The sequence below is a fragment of the Lissotriton vulgaris genome, chromosome 1_1, assembly GCF_964263255.1.
Source record: "Lissotriton vulgaris chromosome 1_1, aLisVul1.2, whole genome shotgun sequence".
Taxonomy (NCBI): Eukaryota; Metazoa; Chordata; class Amphibia; order Caudata; family Salamandridae; genus Lissotriton; species Lissotriton vulgaris.
Genome location: NC_141685.1, coordinates 2,122,059,802 through 2,122,077,064, shown reverse-complemented (window position 1 = coordinate 2,122,077,064; position 17,263 = coordinate 2,122,059,802). Strand labels below are relative to the sequence as shown.

General features: G+C 46.2%; 1 protein-coding gene across 2 annotated transcripts in view; it reads right to left on the bottom strand.

Moving 5' to 3' along the window:
* Positions 1-17,263, bottom strand: part of RFX4 (regulatory factor X4) — a 267,277-nt gene that overhangs the window by 96,975 nt on the left and 153,039 nt on the right. For both annotated transcript variants that reach the window (XM_086939196.1, XM_086939205.1), the window contains exon 10: positions 2,161-2,219. In XM_086939196.1, the coding sequence (XP_086795322.1) occupies positions 2,161-2,219 (59 nt within the window). The remainder of the gene's footprint in view (positions 1-2,160; positions 2,220-17,263) is intronic.

Below are 17,263 nucleotides of genomic sequence, written 5' to 3'. Positions count from 1 at the left end.
CGACCTGAGCGCGGCCTTCGACGCCGTCAACCACCAACTCCTGATCAAACGGCTCAAGAGGGTAGGAGTGGAAGGCACTGCTCTATCCTGGCTTTCCTCTTTTCTGGCCCAACGTTCCTTCCAGATCTGGGAGAATAACACCCGCTCCTCCGAAACACCCCTCCAATGTGGGGTGCCTCAGGGCTCCTCCCTGAGCCCCACATTGTTTAACATCTACATGTCCCCATTGGAGGAGGTCGTCACCCCGTTCGGAGTGAGCATCGTCAGTTATTCGGATGACACACAACTAGTTGTCTCCCTATCCCACCCTAGTCAACAACCTGCGGACTTATTCAACTGCTTGACGCAGATACAAGGGTGGATGAACAGTTCAGCCTTAAAACTGAATGGTTCAAAGACGGACATTCTCCTTCTGGGTCAGAAAGGACTCACCTTCCCCCAGAACATCTGGCCACCCTGTCTGGGCCCCCCCCCCCCAGACCCAAAACAGGAAGTAAAAAGCCTGGGTGTATGGATCGAAACCGACCTTTCATTCACCACCCTAGCAAAAAAAGTAGCCGGTACTTGTTTCGGGCTACTGAAATCAATGAGAAAGATCCTGCCCCTGCTTCCACTCACCTCGCAAAGACTTCTCATCCAAGGCCTTATACTTTCCAGGCTTGATTATAGCAACTCAATCTATCTCGGCGCACCCGAAGCTACTCTGAACAAACTACAGAGAATCCAAAATGCGGCTGCCCGGATCCTCACTAACACCCCTGCCAGAGCTTCAGCCAAACCTGCACTGAAGCTCCTTCACTGGCTCCCAGTGAGGGAACGAGTGATATTCAAGGCCTTATGCCTGGCGCATAAACTACTGCAGAATCAAGGCCCCCCTATTCTTAGGAAATTCATAAAACCATACAAAGCCCCAAGATCCCTCCGATCGGACAAGGAGTCCCTTATCATCCTTCCCAGATTCAAGAAAGCTCGCACGGGTGGAAGACGCTTCTCGGTCCACACCGCACGCCTCTGGAATGCTCTCCCCCGAGACCTGAGAAAAGAACCTAACTTCTTACGTTTCAGGAAACGGCTGAAAACTCACCTGTTCCCTTAACTTAACTATCTCCCCTTCTGAACCTGTCGCCCCCCCCCCCCCTTTTGCCCCCAGACCCACAGATGTAGGGATCTTCAGCGCTGGGATACCTCAGGGTGGCTACGCGCTCTATAAAATTTTTTAATAATAATAATAATAATAAGACATATAATTAAACAACGAGTTTTACAAGATCTGAAGTAAACCATACTTGTAGTATTTCCAGTCAAAAGCTGTGCATCAAATGAATAATCATGGCATGATAACCACTGAGTTCAATTCTACGTAGCTGTTTACAGACTCCTGCAGAATTGCACTCAGCAATTTGCAAAACATAACATGTGTATTTGTAAAGCACATGTATCACCCAAGGGTATCAAGGCACTCAATAACAGATGTTTATTGTTACCCAACAGTACTCATTTTATCGACCTCAGATGGACGAAAGGCTGAGTAGACCTGTCGGGATTTGAACCTGTGACCATGAAGTCGAACACTGGCCCCTATTGTGAACACATTAGTCCACTGAGCCACCAGACCCGCCCCGGAGCATTATCTTTTGTGCATACCATGAATATTGTATCGTTTTTGCATATTGGCCCAATGAAGCTACTATAGTCATGAAACATGTATTGGCCTGAGAAGTTCATTTCATTTTTGAAAAATAAATGTTTCTTTGAAACTGTCCATTACTCTATCATGGATACTCATTGAATCACTAAAATTGAGGGCTTTATCCCATAAGCACCTTTGAGGTCAGTGTGTCAAAAACTTTGAGGAGCCTCTGTATCCCTCTACCTTTCATTGTTTAGCACCTTCAAACATTCCTACATAGATTTTGAATACATTACATATGTATTTATTTCAGGGTAGTTGATGTACAAGAACCTAGCTCTAGGGTCTAGCATTTCAAAGAAGGGTTGCTTCGGGTAGTGCAGCGTGCTGTGTGGGTTCTGACTGACACCAGTTTACAAAATTAAGATTGTGATAGGGGAAGGTTTGCAAACAAGTAAAAGGGACATTTATAGAGAGCAGTTCTTTTTTTCCATTTCACAGCTTCACACTAATAAATATGTTTTAAGTACCTGACATAGATGATTTAAAGACGTCTGTCTCCGAAGTATCTGTGAAAACCTTCGCGACACTGTTGATGAAAATAATTACAAAATCAAAAGATAATGTAAGAATGCACAAGAACATATTAAGAAGCAAAGTCATAGTACTGGTGCATCAGAAGGTTAAGCATACCACAAATTACATTAGCAATGTAAGTGCTATATTTTTGTTCTGATGTTGTATTCACACATTGTATTAATTTAAATAATCTGTAGTGAGTATGACCTCCTAAAATCTAGCTGTGTTCTTCAGTGAATGTGAGAATAGTACACATGTAGCGCCCAATTCGCATTGTTCCTGTTGATGCTCTTATTAGGAGTTACATAGGGCACAATCTGCAATTAGTAAATACTTTTTGAACGTTAGGGGGCGAGTTTCCTAAAATGGTTTCAATGTTTCCAACACAGACCAGAAACTGATTCAGCGGCAAGTGAGCTTGTGTCAGAATTATTGTTTTGTGAATTTGATGTATGAGGCCAGTGGGAAGGACCAGAAACCGCATAAGGATCTTCTTGACTGGTAGGAATGCCCATTGTGTGTCAGATGTATATATATGGTAGTAAGCTGGTGGAAACATTTTGGATATGTTAGATGTACGTTCAAAGTTTTGTATTAATGAGTCTATTCTATGATAATGTGTGGTACATCTTGATAGATCGTGCTGTTGTGAGCCAGGTGGCACTTAACTATGTGCTGTACCTGTGCTGTATTCTCTGGCAAATGCTCTACTGGGTGTTGCATGTGATCCGGATTCTTCCCAGAGCTGGCTAGTTCACACCTTTAGGGAAGTTTGCTTGCTGCCTAGAAGGTGGTGGTAGTTATAAATATGATGAAAAGAAAATGCGTGTTCACACAGGACAATCTCAAATGAAACATGTTGTGCTCTTTTGAGGTGAAAAGAGGAAGCGTTTCATATTTCAACGCACCTCCAAGGTGGATGAAACAATCCAAGGTAGTGGAGTGAACTTTAGGAGAAATGCCCATCAAGTTAGAAAATATGGAAGATTTGTATAGGTGATATTATACATGAAGAGGTCAAGACTGATGTGGGACAGATATCAGCCAAGGTGGAGCACTGGGTTTGCATTAAGAATGATGTCTTCCATTCAGAGGTGAATATGTGTTTTTGGAACCTAAAAAAACACAGAGATATTGTGCAATTCAGTTAAACTGGATGATGGCGAAGTTTGCCATCTTACCCATATTGGACAATGAATTGACACAAGGGGCTTGTCAAATCTAAGAAGAATATTGAAAGGGTTCTAGAGGATGTTAAAGAGTAGATGCAAGCAAGTGAATGAAGAGGTGAGGATGTGAGCTACCCGAAATGAGCAATCATCTGTGGTTGATGAAGAAGTATGTTAGTGAGGAAACAGCTAAAAGGTGTTTTCCTGTGTTATACATGGCATCTTTTGGCATGGTTTCTCCTGTCTTTTTGCTTCTGATCTCCTGTTTTTGACTGTGCTGAACTTCGTTTTTGCTGGTTATAGGAGTATGGGTACTTTACCACTGCTTACCTGTACTAAAGTGCATGTGCTCTGTGTCTAACATGTAATGGCATTTGGTTTCTCTATGATTCGCATATTCCATTCACTGGTACGAGCCTAGTACAGTGCACTACATGTGCCCTGGTCCTGTAAATCAAATGCTACTAGTGGCCCTGTAGCACTGATTGTACCACCCACGAGTAACCCTTCAAATCTGTCTTAGGCCTGTCACTGCAGAGCCTGTGTGCACAGTAGTTTTAACCCCTCCGGTGCTCATGGCGAGCTCAGCTCGTCATGAGGCACGGTGCTCGGATGCTCATGACGAGCTCAGCTCGTCATGAGCCGTGGAACGCTCACAAGCGGGGATAAATCCCCTGCTGTGCTGAACGTTCCACGGAAACGGGTGTGGCAGTGACGAGCTCAGCTCGTCATGAGCACACGAGCACTGTGCCTCATGACGAGCTGAGCTCGTTATGTGAATGGGGGCGCTGTGTGCGCCACCCTCCCCCCAGCACAGCGGGGGAATGAGCCCTGCAGCCAAAGTAATAAACTGCCATGTCAACCTGGCACGCTCACCTACTTGCCAGGTCCAAACCTTCCCTTTTACTACATGCAAGACATCCCTAAGGTAGGCCCAAGGTAGTCCTATGGGCAGGGTGGAGTGCATTTAAAAGTTAGGACATGTGCTGTTGAGTTTTACATGTTTCGTAGTAAAAAACTGTTACATTTGTTTTTCACTACAGCAAAGCCCATCTCTCTCATAGGTTAGCATAGGAGCTGCCTTGTAATACTTTACAAGTGTAACTTCCAATTGGGAACAGATAGAAAATTGGAGTTTTGTTCTCTGGATTCACAATTTAAAAACACATCTTTTAGTGAAGTTGTTTTTAGGTCTCGCCTGTCGATGCGCATGCGCATCGAGCAAGCGAGACTATGGGGGCTCATCCACTCTTTATCTAACTTGCAAGGAATCGTGGCGATTCCTTGCAGTGCCCGTGACTTTTAAGCTCAATGCGCATGCGCATTGAGCTTAAAAGCGCGTGCACATGCCCCCAGCCGCCTGCCTTGCCTACTCTCCCGCCCCCTCACTTCTTGATTGCACGGCCGCTAGGCCGTGCCTCCCCTACTCTCCTCCTCCTACTCTGTCTGTTCCCGCACTCCTCCCACACCCCCGCTCCGCCCCCTCCCCTGCCTGCCATGTCGCGTCGCATTTCTCCTCCCCCCTCAAGTGCTTCGAAGATCAACATTTATCCTCTTAAGAGAATGTCTGACCACTGGAAAATACAAACGAAAAGACGCGCTCCGTCTGTGATTCATTTTAACTAAGTGGTCTTGTAAGTTCAGATAGACGGTAAGCGAGAATTAAAAAAACAATAAAAAAAATGCTAAGAGGGAAAGTAAAAATGTATTAAAGTTGTTGCAGTATTATATTTTTCAAGATATTCTAGTGGAAGCTCACGTTTGAAAGTACGGTGCATTAAAACGGTTAAGCTGCAGCAGTGCTGGTTTGCCTTTTTCAGCCTTAGAAACTGAAACACGTCATGACCACGCGGCCTTTCGGTTACATTTCAATACTTCGCAAGAACATGCACGGCCGCTAGGCCGTGCCTCTCCTACTCTCCTCCTCCTACTCTGTCTGTTCCCGCGCTCCTCCCACACCCCCGCTCCGCCCCCTCCCCTGCCTGCCATGTCGCGTCGCATTTCTCCTCCCCCCTCAAGTGCTTCGAAGATCAACATTTATCCTCTTAAGAGAATGTCTGACCACTGGAAAATACAAACGAAAAGACGCGCTCCGTCTGTGATTCATTTTAACTATAACGTGTTATTAACTATCTGAAGTTTTAAAAAACTACAGGGGGTTGAAATGTGCATCTCTGCGCAGTACTAAGTGGTCTTGTAAGTTCAGATAGACGGTAAGCGAGAATTAAAAAAACAATAAAAAAAATGCTAAGAGGGAAAGTAAAAATGTATTAAAGTTGTTGCAGTATTATATTTTTCAAGATATTCTAGTGGAAGCTCACGTTTGAAAGTACGGTGCATTAAAACGGTTAAGCTGCAGCAGTGCTGGTTTGCCTTTTTCAGCCTTAGAAACTGAAACACGTCATGACCACGCGGCCTTTCGGTTACATTTCAATACTTCGCAAGAACATGCACAGGTGGAACTGCTAGCGCCTAGGAAGCCAAACTCCTGGGTTTGAAAGTGAAGGTTGCCAAGAGATGCTGCCGTATTATATGTAGCAATACAATTCTATTATTGTCACAAACTCAGGGGCTTTAATGCATCCATTCTAGACAGTCTCGCGCGCGGATCGGCAGTTTAAAGAACATCCCTTCCTTCGATACAATGCCATCCAGATCGGATTTCTCACGGGCTACCAGGGGCCTGACATCACTTACTAAATGCGCGTTGCCAACTCGCTCCTTACGCACCACGCATCCTAGTACACGGAAGCGCTGATGCAGCAGCAGAGAAAGGGTAAACAATTCCACGGGATCACGAGCCAGCGAGCTCCAATATAAACAGGCCCGTCCACCAACCGCCAGGCCTCACCACTACAGCGCACGTTAAGTAAGCAGCGGGCCACCCTTTTTTTTCAAAACTGTTTTCCACTTCAAACCGAGTGAACCACTCCATGCTAGGCGCCCAAGCGAATTACACGGAACTGCAAGGTGCACCAGAGGCGAACCCCACTCATGTCTTGGCTTCGGTCTAGAACGAGTCCACGCATTCATTTTCAAAATCTGTACACTGCTTCACGTGGTGGAGCGGTGGTCATCTTCAGCCACGGAAAAAGAAACAAACACTGGGCAAGCCAATGAGTCTCGCCCGTCTAATGTGAGATCAGAGCAGTTGGCTTTGCAAATCTTTTCTGTAAAGCACTGTTTACAAAAAGTAAAAAAAAAAACATCAAAATACTGGAGGAAAGAGAAGAATTTTTATGGCCTGTCAATCTGTACATTATATTCAATGTTGTAAATCTTTCTAAATGGCATAGCTTATTTTTCAAATACTTTTCGCTCAAGAAACTTTAAAGAGAATTTAGAAAGAATGAGGGAATGTCCGAACATAAAATGAAATGCTAGCCAAGGCCTAATTTACTTTCTGTGGTATTGAGCCATTTGGTCCTCTTCACCCTCAACCCCTCACCCTCAATCCCTCACCCTCACTCACCCTCAACCCCTCACCCTCACTCACCCTCAACCCCTCACCCTCACTCACCCACCCTGACCCTCACTCACCCTCAACCCCTCACCCTGACTCACCCTCACTCCCCCTCACTCACCCTCAACCCCTCACCCACCCTCACTCACCCTCAACCCCTCACCCTCACTCACACTCACTCACCCTCACCCTCACTCACCCTCAACCCCTCACCCTCACTCACTCACCCTCAACACCTCACCCTCAACACGTCACTCACCCTCACTCTCACTCATCCTCACTCAACCACCCTCAACCTCACTCACCCTCAACACCTCATCCTCAACCCCTCACCCTCAACACCTCACCCTCAACCCCTCACCCTCAATACCTCACCCTCAACACCTCATCCTCACTCACTCACCCTCAACGCCTCACCCTCAACCCCTCACTCACCCTCACTCACCCTCACTCACCCTCAACCCCTCACTCACCCTCACTCTCACTCATCCTCACTCACCCTCAACACCTCACCCTCACTCACCCTCACTCACCCTCACCCTCAATCACCCTCAACGCCTCACCCTCAACGCCTCACCCTCAACCCCTCACTCACCCTCACTCTCACTCAACCTCACTCACCCTCAACACCTCACACTCACTCACCCTCACTCACCCTCAACCCCTCACCCTCACTCACTCACCCTCAACACCTCACCCTCAACACCTCACTCACCCTCACTCTCACTCATCCTCACTCAACCACCCTCAACCTCACTCACCCTCAACACCTCATCCTCAACCCCTCACCCTCAACACCTCACCCTCAACCCCTCACCCTCAATCCCTCACCCTCAACCCCTCACCCTCACTCCCTCACCCTCAACACCTCACCCTCAACGCCTCACTCACCCTCACTCTCACTCACCCTCACTCACCCTCACTCACCCTCACTCACCCTCACTCACCCTCAACCCCTCACTCACCCTCACTCTCACTCATCCTCACTCACCCTCAACACCTCACCCTCACTCACCCTCACCCTCAATCACCCTCAACGCCTCACCCTCAACGCCTCACCCTCAACCCCTCACTCACCCTCACTCTCACTCAACCTCACTCACCCTCAACACCTCACACTCACTCACCCTCACTCACCCTCAACCCCTCACCCTCACTCACTCACCCTCAACACCTCACCCTCAACACTTCACTCACCCTCACTCTCACTCATCCTCACTCAACCACCCTCAACCTCACTCACCCTCAACACCTCATCCTCAAACCCTCACCCTCAACACCTCACCCTCAACCCCTCACCCTCAATCCCTCACCCTCAACCCCTCACCCTCACTCCCTCACCCTCAACACCTCACCCTCAACGCCTCACTCACCCTCACTCTCACTCACCCTCACTCACCCTCACTCACCCTCACTCACCCTCAACCCCTCACTCACACTCACTCATCCTCACTCACCCTCAAACCCTCACCCTCACCCACCCGCAAACCCTCACCCTAACTCACACTCACCCTCACTCACCTTCACCCTCACTCACCCTCACTCACCCTCACTCTCACTCACCCTCAACCCCTCACTCACCCTCAACTCCTCACTCACCCTCACTCACCCTCACTCACCCTCACACACCCTCACCCTCACTCACCCTCAACCCCTCACCCTCACACAGTGCAATAGGTCTCAGAGCATTTGAGTTACAGCTTTTAGAATTGTTTATGGCTTTTTTTATTTGTAATTCTTTAGCATTGATAAAGATTTACAAAAAAAAACCATAAACAATTCTAAAAGCACTAACTCTAATGCTGCGAGACCTATTGCATTTCCAATGCTTGTTTATATTGCAGGTTTGAAAATTCCACTTTTAGAAAGTTGGCATTTACTTACTTTAACCATTCTGTGCCTCTGTCTGTCCCTGGAATACAAGTCTGGGTCAAACTGACAGCTAGGCTTCGGAATTCACTCTAGACAGCCACACACAAAGGAAACTGAGGTGTGCACTGCATATCCTGATGGCCCATCACCAGGTTGATCGGTCTTCCTGAGCTAGAGTGGTGGGAGGAGTTGACACTTACACCCAATAGGGCTGTGCCTGTCCCCTCACAAAGAGCTGCATACCACCCTGTAGTGTGTCTGGGGCCGGGGCCAAGAAGGGCAGTGTCTTGTGCACTACAAAGAGCCTTCTTTGAAATCTCCCTACTTCAAAGGCTAAAATGGGTATAAGTACTGGACCTCTGACACCATATATGTGTGGAAGAGGTGTGGCGCAGCGGCCAGGGTGCCTGACTCCGGACAACGGGGTTCACGGTTCGATCCCCAGTCCCAGCAGCAGGTTAGCCCAGCACCATGTGGCTCTGGGCAATAGCTCGCTTAATCTTCCCGACGGCCCCCAGCGCTGGGACACCACTTCGGAGGGAGCTGTGCGCTTTACAAATGCTGGTATTTCATTTCATTTATATACAGAGAACACTTCTGGACTGAAGACATTCTGCTAGGAAGAAGAGCTGTTTTGTTTTCAGGATGGACTGCCACTTTGCTGCTTGCTACGCTGTGTTGGCCTTCTGCCGGCTGCTTCTTGCCTGGAAGTCAGAGCACTGGACTTTACTCGCTACATCCTGCTTTCTAAGGTTTTCCAAGAGCTTGACTGAGCTTGCCTCCTGTTGCTGAAGTCTCAAGGACAGCAAAGCCTTTACCTGCATCTTGCTACCAGCACCTGGGCTCCTCTGCTGTGAGTCCTGACCTGCCAAGTGGTGCCAAATCCATTCCTGGGCCGTTGGAGGTGAATTTGGTACAGTAACCAAGAAATCAACGCATCGATCCAAAGCATCATTTTGGAACCAGCGCACCCCTAAAAAACCGACGCATCACTACTGCCTGCACTAAAGCTGTGGATACTGCTCGCTCAGTGAGCTACACTAGGACCGTGACTTTCAACACAGCCCAACTTTGCCGCAGCACCTCAGAAGAACTACTGCTGCATGAGTCTCGCACACTGCACCACCGAAGTCTGTGGTGCACCGCCCTGACTCTGACGCATCCCTGGCCCTGCTTGGCTTTTAGCTGATGCATCGACTTCAGCCAAGCGGTTTGACAATGCTGAGGAATCGACGCACTGTGCTCTTGACATCAATGCATCCTCGACACTGCGTCACCTTCAGGAAACGGGGCCTCGCTCCACCAACCAATGCATCACCTCTTCTGCACAACACATCATCCCGGAGCGGCCGAGCTTCAATTACCTTGCACCGCCTTCAGGAACCGATGCATCACATGCATCCACAATACCTCACCTCCTCTACACGACTCATCGTCTTCATCCAACCCGTGCTCCATCGTGGTTGGACTGAACTTTTGGATTTGTCCTGGTCAGGCGCTAGTTGGACCAATAGACTTCTAAGCACTGTATTTTAATTTATTACTAAAAATGAACATATTGACTTGTGTGTGTTGAAGTTTTGTAGTTTTGGTCTTGTTTTAGTCGGATAAATATTGGCTATTTTTTTCTAAACTGGTGTGGAGTACGTATGTGGTGTTTTAACTGTGTTACTGTATGTGTGCACAAATACTTTACACATTTTCTCTTTAGGTTAGCCTGACTGCTCTGTGCCAAGCTACCAGAGGGTGAGCACAGGTAAACCTTTAGTGTGCACTACACTTACCCTGACTAGAGTGTGGGTACCTACTTGGACAGGGTGCATACCTCTGCAAACTTGAGACCCCATTTCTAACTTTCTGAGTGATGCTATTATTGCAGGTTTGGGAGTTGAAATGGTGGTGAAAAAATAGGGAGATGAGACCAGAAGTACCAGAGTGGTGGTTGGAGTAGAGGTAGGGAGATGCACGGGGAAGTTGTAAGATCTGGAGATGCTGGTAAGGAGAGAGAGAGAGACAGAAATGGAGAGAAATGAGGCCTAATAATTATGAGTGGGACTCAGACCAACCGTATCTTCCTGCACCGTTTTGGTAAAGTAGCCAGACATTCTCTAACATGACACCTTCTACATATGACACCTGAATCATTTCCATGGAATCTCTCTTAGTAAAACCTGAAAGCATAAGCCCTTTAAGAGCCATATATTTATTCTATCAAATTAAAAAGTACATTTGATTCATGAAACAGTATCGTCAAAGCTAACAGCTTTGAATCTTTCTATTAAGTGAACATTTCTGTATGATTAACGGAGGGCGTAATTATGTGTGTTTGCGAATGGATGTGTTGTGCTTCTGTGCACAAGGTAGAGTGTAAATTATTAGGAATATGTATATTCGTGAATATTCATTGTATAAATAAGTCTGTGTAGATGGGTCATAAAACGGCAGGATGAATGAACACATTCATGTATGTGTGTCTGTGAGTTGGGTAAGGAATGGATGGATGTGTGAGTTTGAGTTTGTATGTGGTTGTGCGCATGCCTTCAAAGGCACAGCATTACAAGTACCCCACATAGAAAGAGCAAAAAGAGCACTGACAGCAGCAGTAGAGTCTCTCCTCGTGCACACAGAACAGCTAAAGCACAGGCAGTAAAAGTGAAACATTCCCTCTCTTGCTGACATGTACAGCACAGATAGCTTAAGTGCTGCCTCTGGCAAAGGTAACAGACACAACACAGGCAAGAATAGTACACACTTCCATCACTCATCAATGTATCTATTTATATTTATAGCTTTGTCATTTGTTTTTTACTCGTGCAAGATGTCAGACAACTTCGAAAAAAGGAGTGTCAAAATATTTACAGATATCATCTACTTTCAAAAAAAGTATTGAAACACGACCTAGCAAGTACTAGTTGTAAACAACAGATCCCTAGGCAATGGATCTATAAAACCTTGTAAATAAATAAATAAATAACTGCACTGCCCTGTCGGTGATCAGCAACGTCTCCACAACCTTCACAAGATTTTCAAAACACTCCACTAGAATTTTCACTTCTAAGTTATAGGTGCTTAAGTTCAGTAAAAGTGATGATCAGTGCACTGCGAATATTAGTATATTAAATCATGCCAGGACAAAACATCTGAACCGTCGAAAGTACACTCAAATTAGGTATGAAAGTACTCACCCACTATTATAATTCAATGGTACTACTGAAAATAAAATACACCGAGTCTACTTGTTTAAAACGTTCTTTAAAAAGAGTCATCTTGCCAAACACAATATTCACTATACCATTGGCAAGGAAATGCAAATTGTGAACAAGAGTTTTACAGCGTCTGAGGAGATGCTCTTATACAAACTTGGCAGTTCTTTGCTATGCAATATGTTTTGTCAGAAGTGTCTGTATAGTGCACAGTTTGCCAGTTCTATGGTTTTGCAGCATTGTTAGCATAGTTTGGACATGTCTACCACACAAAGGAGCCTGGCTTTACTTGAGATGGTGGGCTACCTCTATGGTTCTCTGGTTCATTGATGTGGCATTGAACTGTGAACCTATTTGGCCTTGGAGATAGCTGAACCCATTGTTTGTTGCTTATGAAGACATGCACTTTTTGTGTGTGGTTCGTGCTAGTGAGTGCTGTAGGTTTCATTGTTGCCAACAAGGTAGAGTCTGTAGGCTGTGGGGATGTATGCTAGGAATTATGTCTAATGTGTTGAGTGAATGCTCAGCATATCAAGGTGGAAAGTACCACCACCTACACCATGAAATCCATCCACTCAGGAGCTCTCACAGACCTTTGCCTGCACCACATCTCAACACCTCTATCATCACTGCAACATTTCCCGACGACTGGAAACACACCGAAGTTAGACCACTACTCAAAAAATCCTTTGTTGACCACAGTGAACCCAAAAACGACCTGCCAATCTCCCTGCTCCCATTCCCCACCGAAGGTAGTGGAAAAGATCATCAACAATGAACTCATTACACACATGGAGCAGAACCAGCTACTTGATGCCTCCCAATTCAGCTTCCGCAGCAATCACAGCACTGAAACCGCCCTGATCGCAGCCACTGATGACTTCCGAACCCTCCTCAACCGAGGAGAAACAGCAGCTTTGATCTTCCTTGACCTCTTGGCAGCTTTCGATGCCGTATCCCACCACACAATGATTGAGAGACTCTCCACATCGGCATCCAAGGGGACGCACTTAGCTGGATCACCTCCTTCCTTACTGGAAGAAACCAGAGGATGCACTTCCCACCTTTCACCTCTGAACCCAAGGAGATCACCTACGGTGTACCCCAGGGCTCCTCCCTCAGCCCCACGATCTTCAACGCATATATGACCCTGCTGGCAAACATCATTAGATGATAGAGAGGAGTTGGCTTAACAGCTTGGGCGGTCTACCTCGAATCTGGGGAACTGGGTTCGAGTCTTGGCAATGACGCTGAACATCCTGTGATTCTGGGCAAATCACTTAATGTCCCCGTGCCTAACAAAAATGAATGTGTACTCATGTAATGCAACTGGTGCTATGTAAAGCGCTCTGATACCCGAGTCGGGTCAAGTTTGTGATATATAAAACTCTGTAAAAAAAATTATAATTAGATCCTACAACAGTCTCAACATAATTTCCTACGCAGATGACACCCAACTCATCCTCTCACTCACCGATGACCCCATCACCACCTGAACCAACTTCCACAGATGCATGACAAACGTCACCGATGGATAAAGAAGAACTGCCTGCAGCTGAACACAGACAAGGCAGAAGTACTGATCTTTGGCAACAGCAGCAACACATGGAATGACTCCAGGTGACCACCAGACCTAGGACCCGCACCTACTCCCTCCAACCATGCAAGAAACTTGAGAATCATCATTGAAAACAAGCCCACCATGAAATCACAGATCAACACCATCTCCTCTGCCTGCTACCTCACTCTGCGCATGATGCGTAAGATCATCAAGTGGCTACCCCACACACACACACATGGTGCACCATGATACAAGCCCTCATCACCAGCCGACTGGACTACTGCGATGCCCTATACATAGGAATCGTCGCACACCTTCTAAAGAGACTTCAGCCCACACTGAACACCGCAGCCAGACTCATCCTTGGCCTTTCACACTGAACCCACATCATACCCCACCTCAGGAAACTCCAGTGGCTCCCCGTACAGCAGAGATGCCAATTCACGCTGCTGACCCTCGTACAGAGGGCTCTACACAACGAAGAACCAGCTACATTTAGCACCACCTAAACTTCCACCAACCATCAAGAAAACTACGCTCCACCTCCCTTTCACTTGCCCATACTCCCCGCATCTACTGAAGGAGAAGTTGGGGACAAAGCTTCTCCCACATTGCATCCAAGACCCGGAACAGCCTCCCCATGCACCTCAAGACCATAACCTCCCTTCCCGAATTCCGAATGGCGCTCAAGACCTGGCTGTTCGAATAAGCCTCTGGAACCTGCAAGCACCTGGATCCCCTATCAGGAGATTAGCTGCGCTTTATGAATCCTGATTGATTGATTGATTGAAAGTACTGTTGTGAGCATGGTAATTGTCAACTATCTATATGGCATATCTGTGCTGTGTTCCTATGTGCAGCTCTGTTCACCAGTCAGTGGAGCATGAAGTGAAAAGAATCCATCCAGAGCCCAGATCCGACAGCTATCATGGAGTCAGGTCTGGGATCCAGAATCATCCCAGTGAAATATGCTGACTTTGCCCCTTTGTAACTTGCTGACATTGGGGTAAATTCAGCAGCACCAAACTTCGTGAGTTTTATGTTCACAACAGCAACCAACAATGGGGATAGAGGTTTCTTACTTTTACTACCAGCTGGGCTCAACACAAATGTCTAACTGAAAAGGTTATCTACACTCCTGTGGTTCAAGACGTTTCCTGGCTGGGAGCTAGGTGGAGCATGACACCCTGATGCCACTCTGGTGGAGATTTACAAAGACACTCAGCTTGTTTTCACTTCATGAGTGCTTAATTGACAAACCCTAATTTTGAGTCAAGTTTTTTATTTTTACAATCCCAATTTCTAGGAGGGTTGAATGCACTGCAAGAATGTAAGAAGCATCTGACGGTATGGCAATTCACACTAATACCATTTATAAAATGCTTACTAATTTATCTTTAATTTCCCTCATAGGGCAACTCATCCCTACGTGCTTAACATCACTCTTTTGTTAGAAAGATGCAATGAATTGGATGCGTGCAAGTCAATTTACAATAAATATGACATAAGAGAGTGATGGTTACAATGTGTAGAGTCCCATATCTAGAGACATAAAGTCAGAATTTAACACTTGTGTGAGGTCTACAGAATGCTTCACATTGCGCCGTTCACGCTGTCCACCCTACCACTTGCGTCGCCACTATTTACTTGTACACCTTTGAGCACCAAGTGCATATCTGGTTGTCATATGATTTGTCTAATACGGTGCTGCTTTAACTGTATAAATATGGCCCTGCACAACAATTCTTTTCAAAATATAATCTGAATAACAACACAAGACCAATTGAGTAACAGTCTCCTTTATTTCCGTTCTTGTAATGCTTTCAGCATACATATGTAATTGTCTACCAAATATTACCTGTTGGGATACTGTTCTTTGTTTTACCTTCTCACCATGATCCCGACTAGGTCTATGGGTCATACGCCTGTACAACTTTACAACAAATACAGCCGCAACATTTTAAAAAATATTGTTTGATATGAAGAATGTGTATTTATCGCTGGGGATGAACATGTTGATATCAAGGGAAGATAAGACAAGTTCAAACTAAATCACGCATTAAAACACGTTCTCTAATATTTGTTTTAAAGTCTGAATTATGTATTCATCAAATGTGTATTGTGTAAACAAGACCTGGGCTAACAGATCACTTTACATAGGAGTGAGTCAAAAGATAAAAGAATGAGGTATAGTACTCACAACACTATAAGCAGTAGTGTTTGTAGCATCAAAGACTTGGCCGGTTGCACCTGCAGACCTGCTAACACTGTGTTCATTTGGGAGCCATGTTTCTTGTATTGACTATATATGGAGGTGGTATTGGGAAAGTAGGATTTTCAGTTCCTTTTTGGATAATTTAAGACAGAATAATCCTGATGTTTGGGGGGATGGAGTTTCATGTCCTAGGGTAGAATGTGTCCTGAGAATGCTTGATCGAGAGATTGAGATGTCTTCAATACTGGAGTTTATAGACTTCTTGTTGGTTTTGACCACTTGTGACCTGCAGTTTCTGAGGAGAGCGCCTAGGGGTGCCTTCATCAAGAGCCTTATGCGTGATGCAGTCTTGTTTGAGAATACTCTGTGCTTTGGTGGGGGGCGATTGAAGAGGTTAGAAAGGGGAATATGTGGTTACCTGTTTTTGGATGATCAGACATGCAGAGTTATATAATCGCCTTGACAGAACAACTTGTTTAAAATCCTGGTCTGGCATGGGCTGCTTGACGTTGTGGAACAGTCTCAGTTGGATCGATGCTACCTTAGAGATGTATTTAGTGGGTTCATGTGTTTGTCCAAGATGAAGACTAGGAATGTAGCGCGCTTGACAATAGGCGAGCAGGTTATTATTATTATTCCACATTTATAGAGCGCACTGCAACCCCACGGGCATCCTGGCGCTAAGACACAGTAAAGTTGTAATGATCCGCAAAAGTTGACTGCCAGGTCTTAACTTTCATCCGAAACAACAGCAGCTCCTGCGTTTGCCTCAGTTCCAAGGGGAGGCTGTTCCAAAGGCGAGCAGCTGCCACTCCAAACGCTCGCCCACTCATTGTGGTTCGCTTTAACCTCTGATGGTTGCCAGGCTGGCTGCCGAAGATCTCAAATTGCGTACACGGGCATTCCAAACAAACCTACTCTGAAGTGGCTTGGGCCCGGTACTGTGGAGTGCCTTAAAGGCAATACACAGCGACTTGAACAACATCCTTTGGCTCACCGGGAGCCAATGTAGCTCAGCTAATGCCTGAGAAGTTGATGATACCTGTGGTCTCCTCAAGATCAGTTGTGCTGTTGCCGCCTGGATGCTCTGAAGCTGCGATATTAGATACCTAGGGGATTCCAGCAGCAAGGCATTAAAGTAGTCCATGCAGCTAAGGATAACACTCCTAACCACTGTCCCTCTGGTCTGAGGAGGTAGCAGTGGTAGGACCTTCCGGAGTCCTTTAATGAGCATGTTGCAGTTCTTAGCTACCTTATTAACATGCGATTCCAGGTTAAGCTTATCATTAAAGCTAAACCCCAGATTACGCACCGTGCTCACAGGTACCATAGGGCCATCCGTGAGGAACGGCCAGAAATCCGATGGTAAAACTGACGGCTCTCTGCCCACCCCACAGTGCAAAATCTCTGTTTTATCGCTGTTGAACTGCAAAGCATTGTCTCTTAACCACAACACCATTTCCCGCACACACTTGTGGAAAATATCCTGGGAGTCCGCCTGATCACCATCCAGGGACACTATAAATTGGGTGTCATCAGCATAGTTAACCACACTAATATTGTGGGTTTTG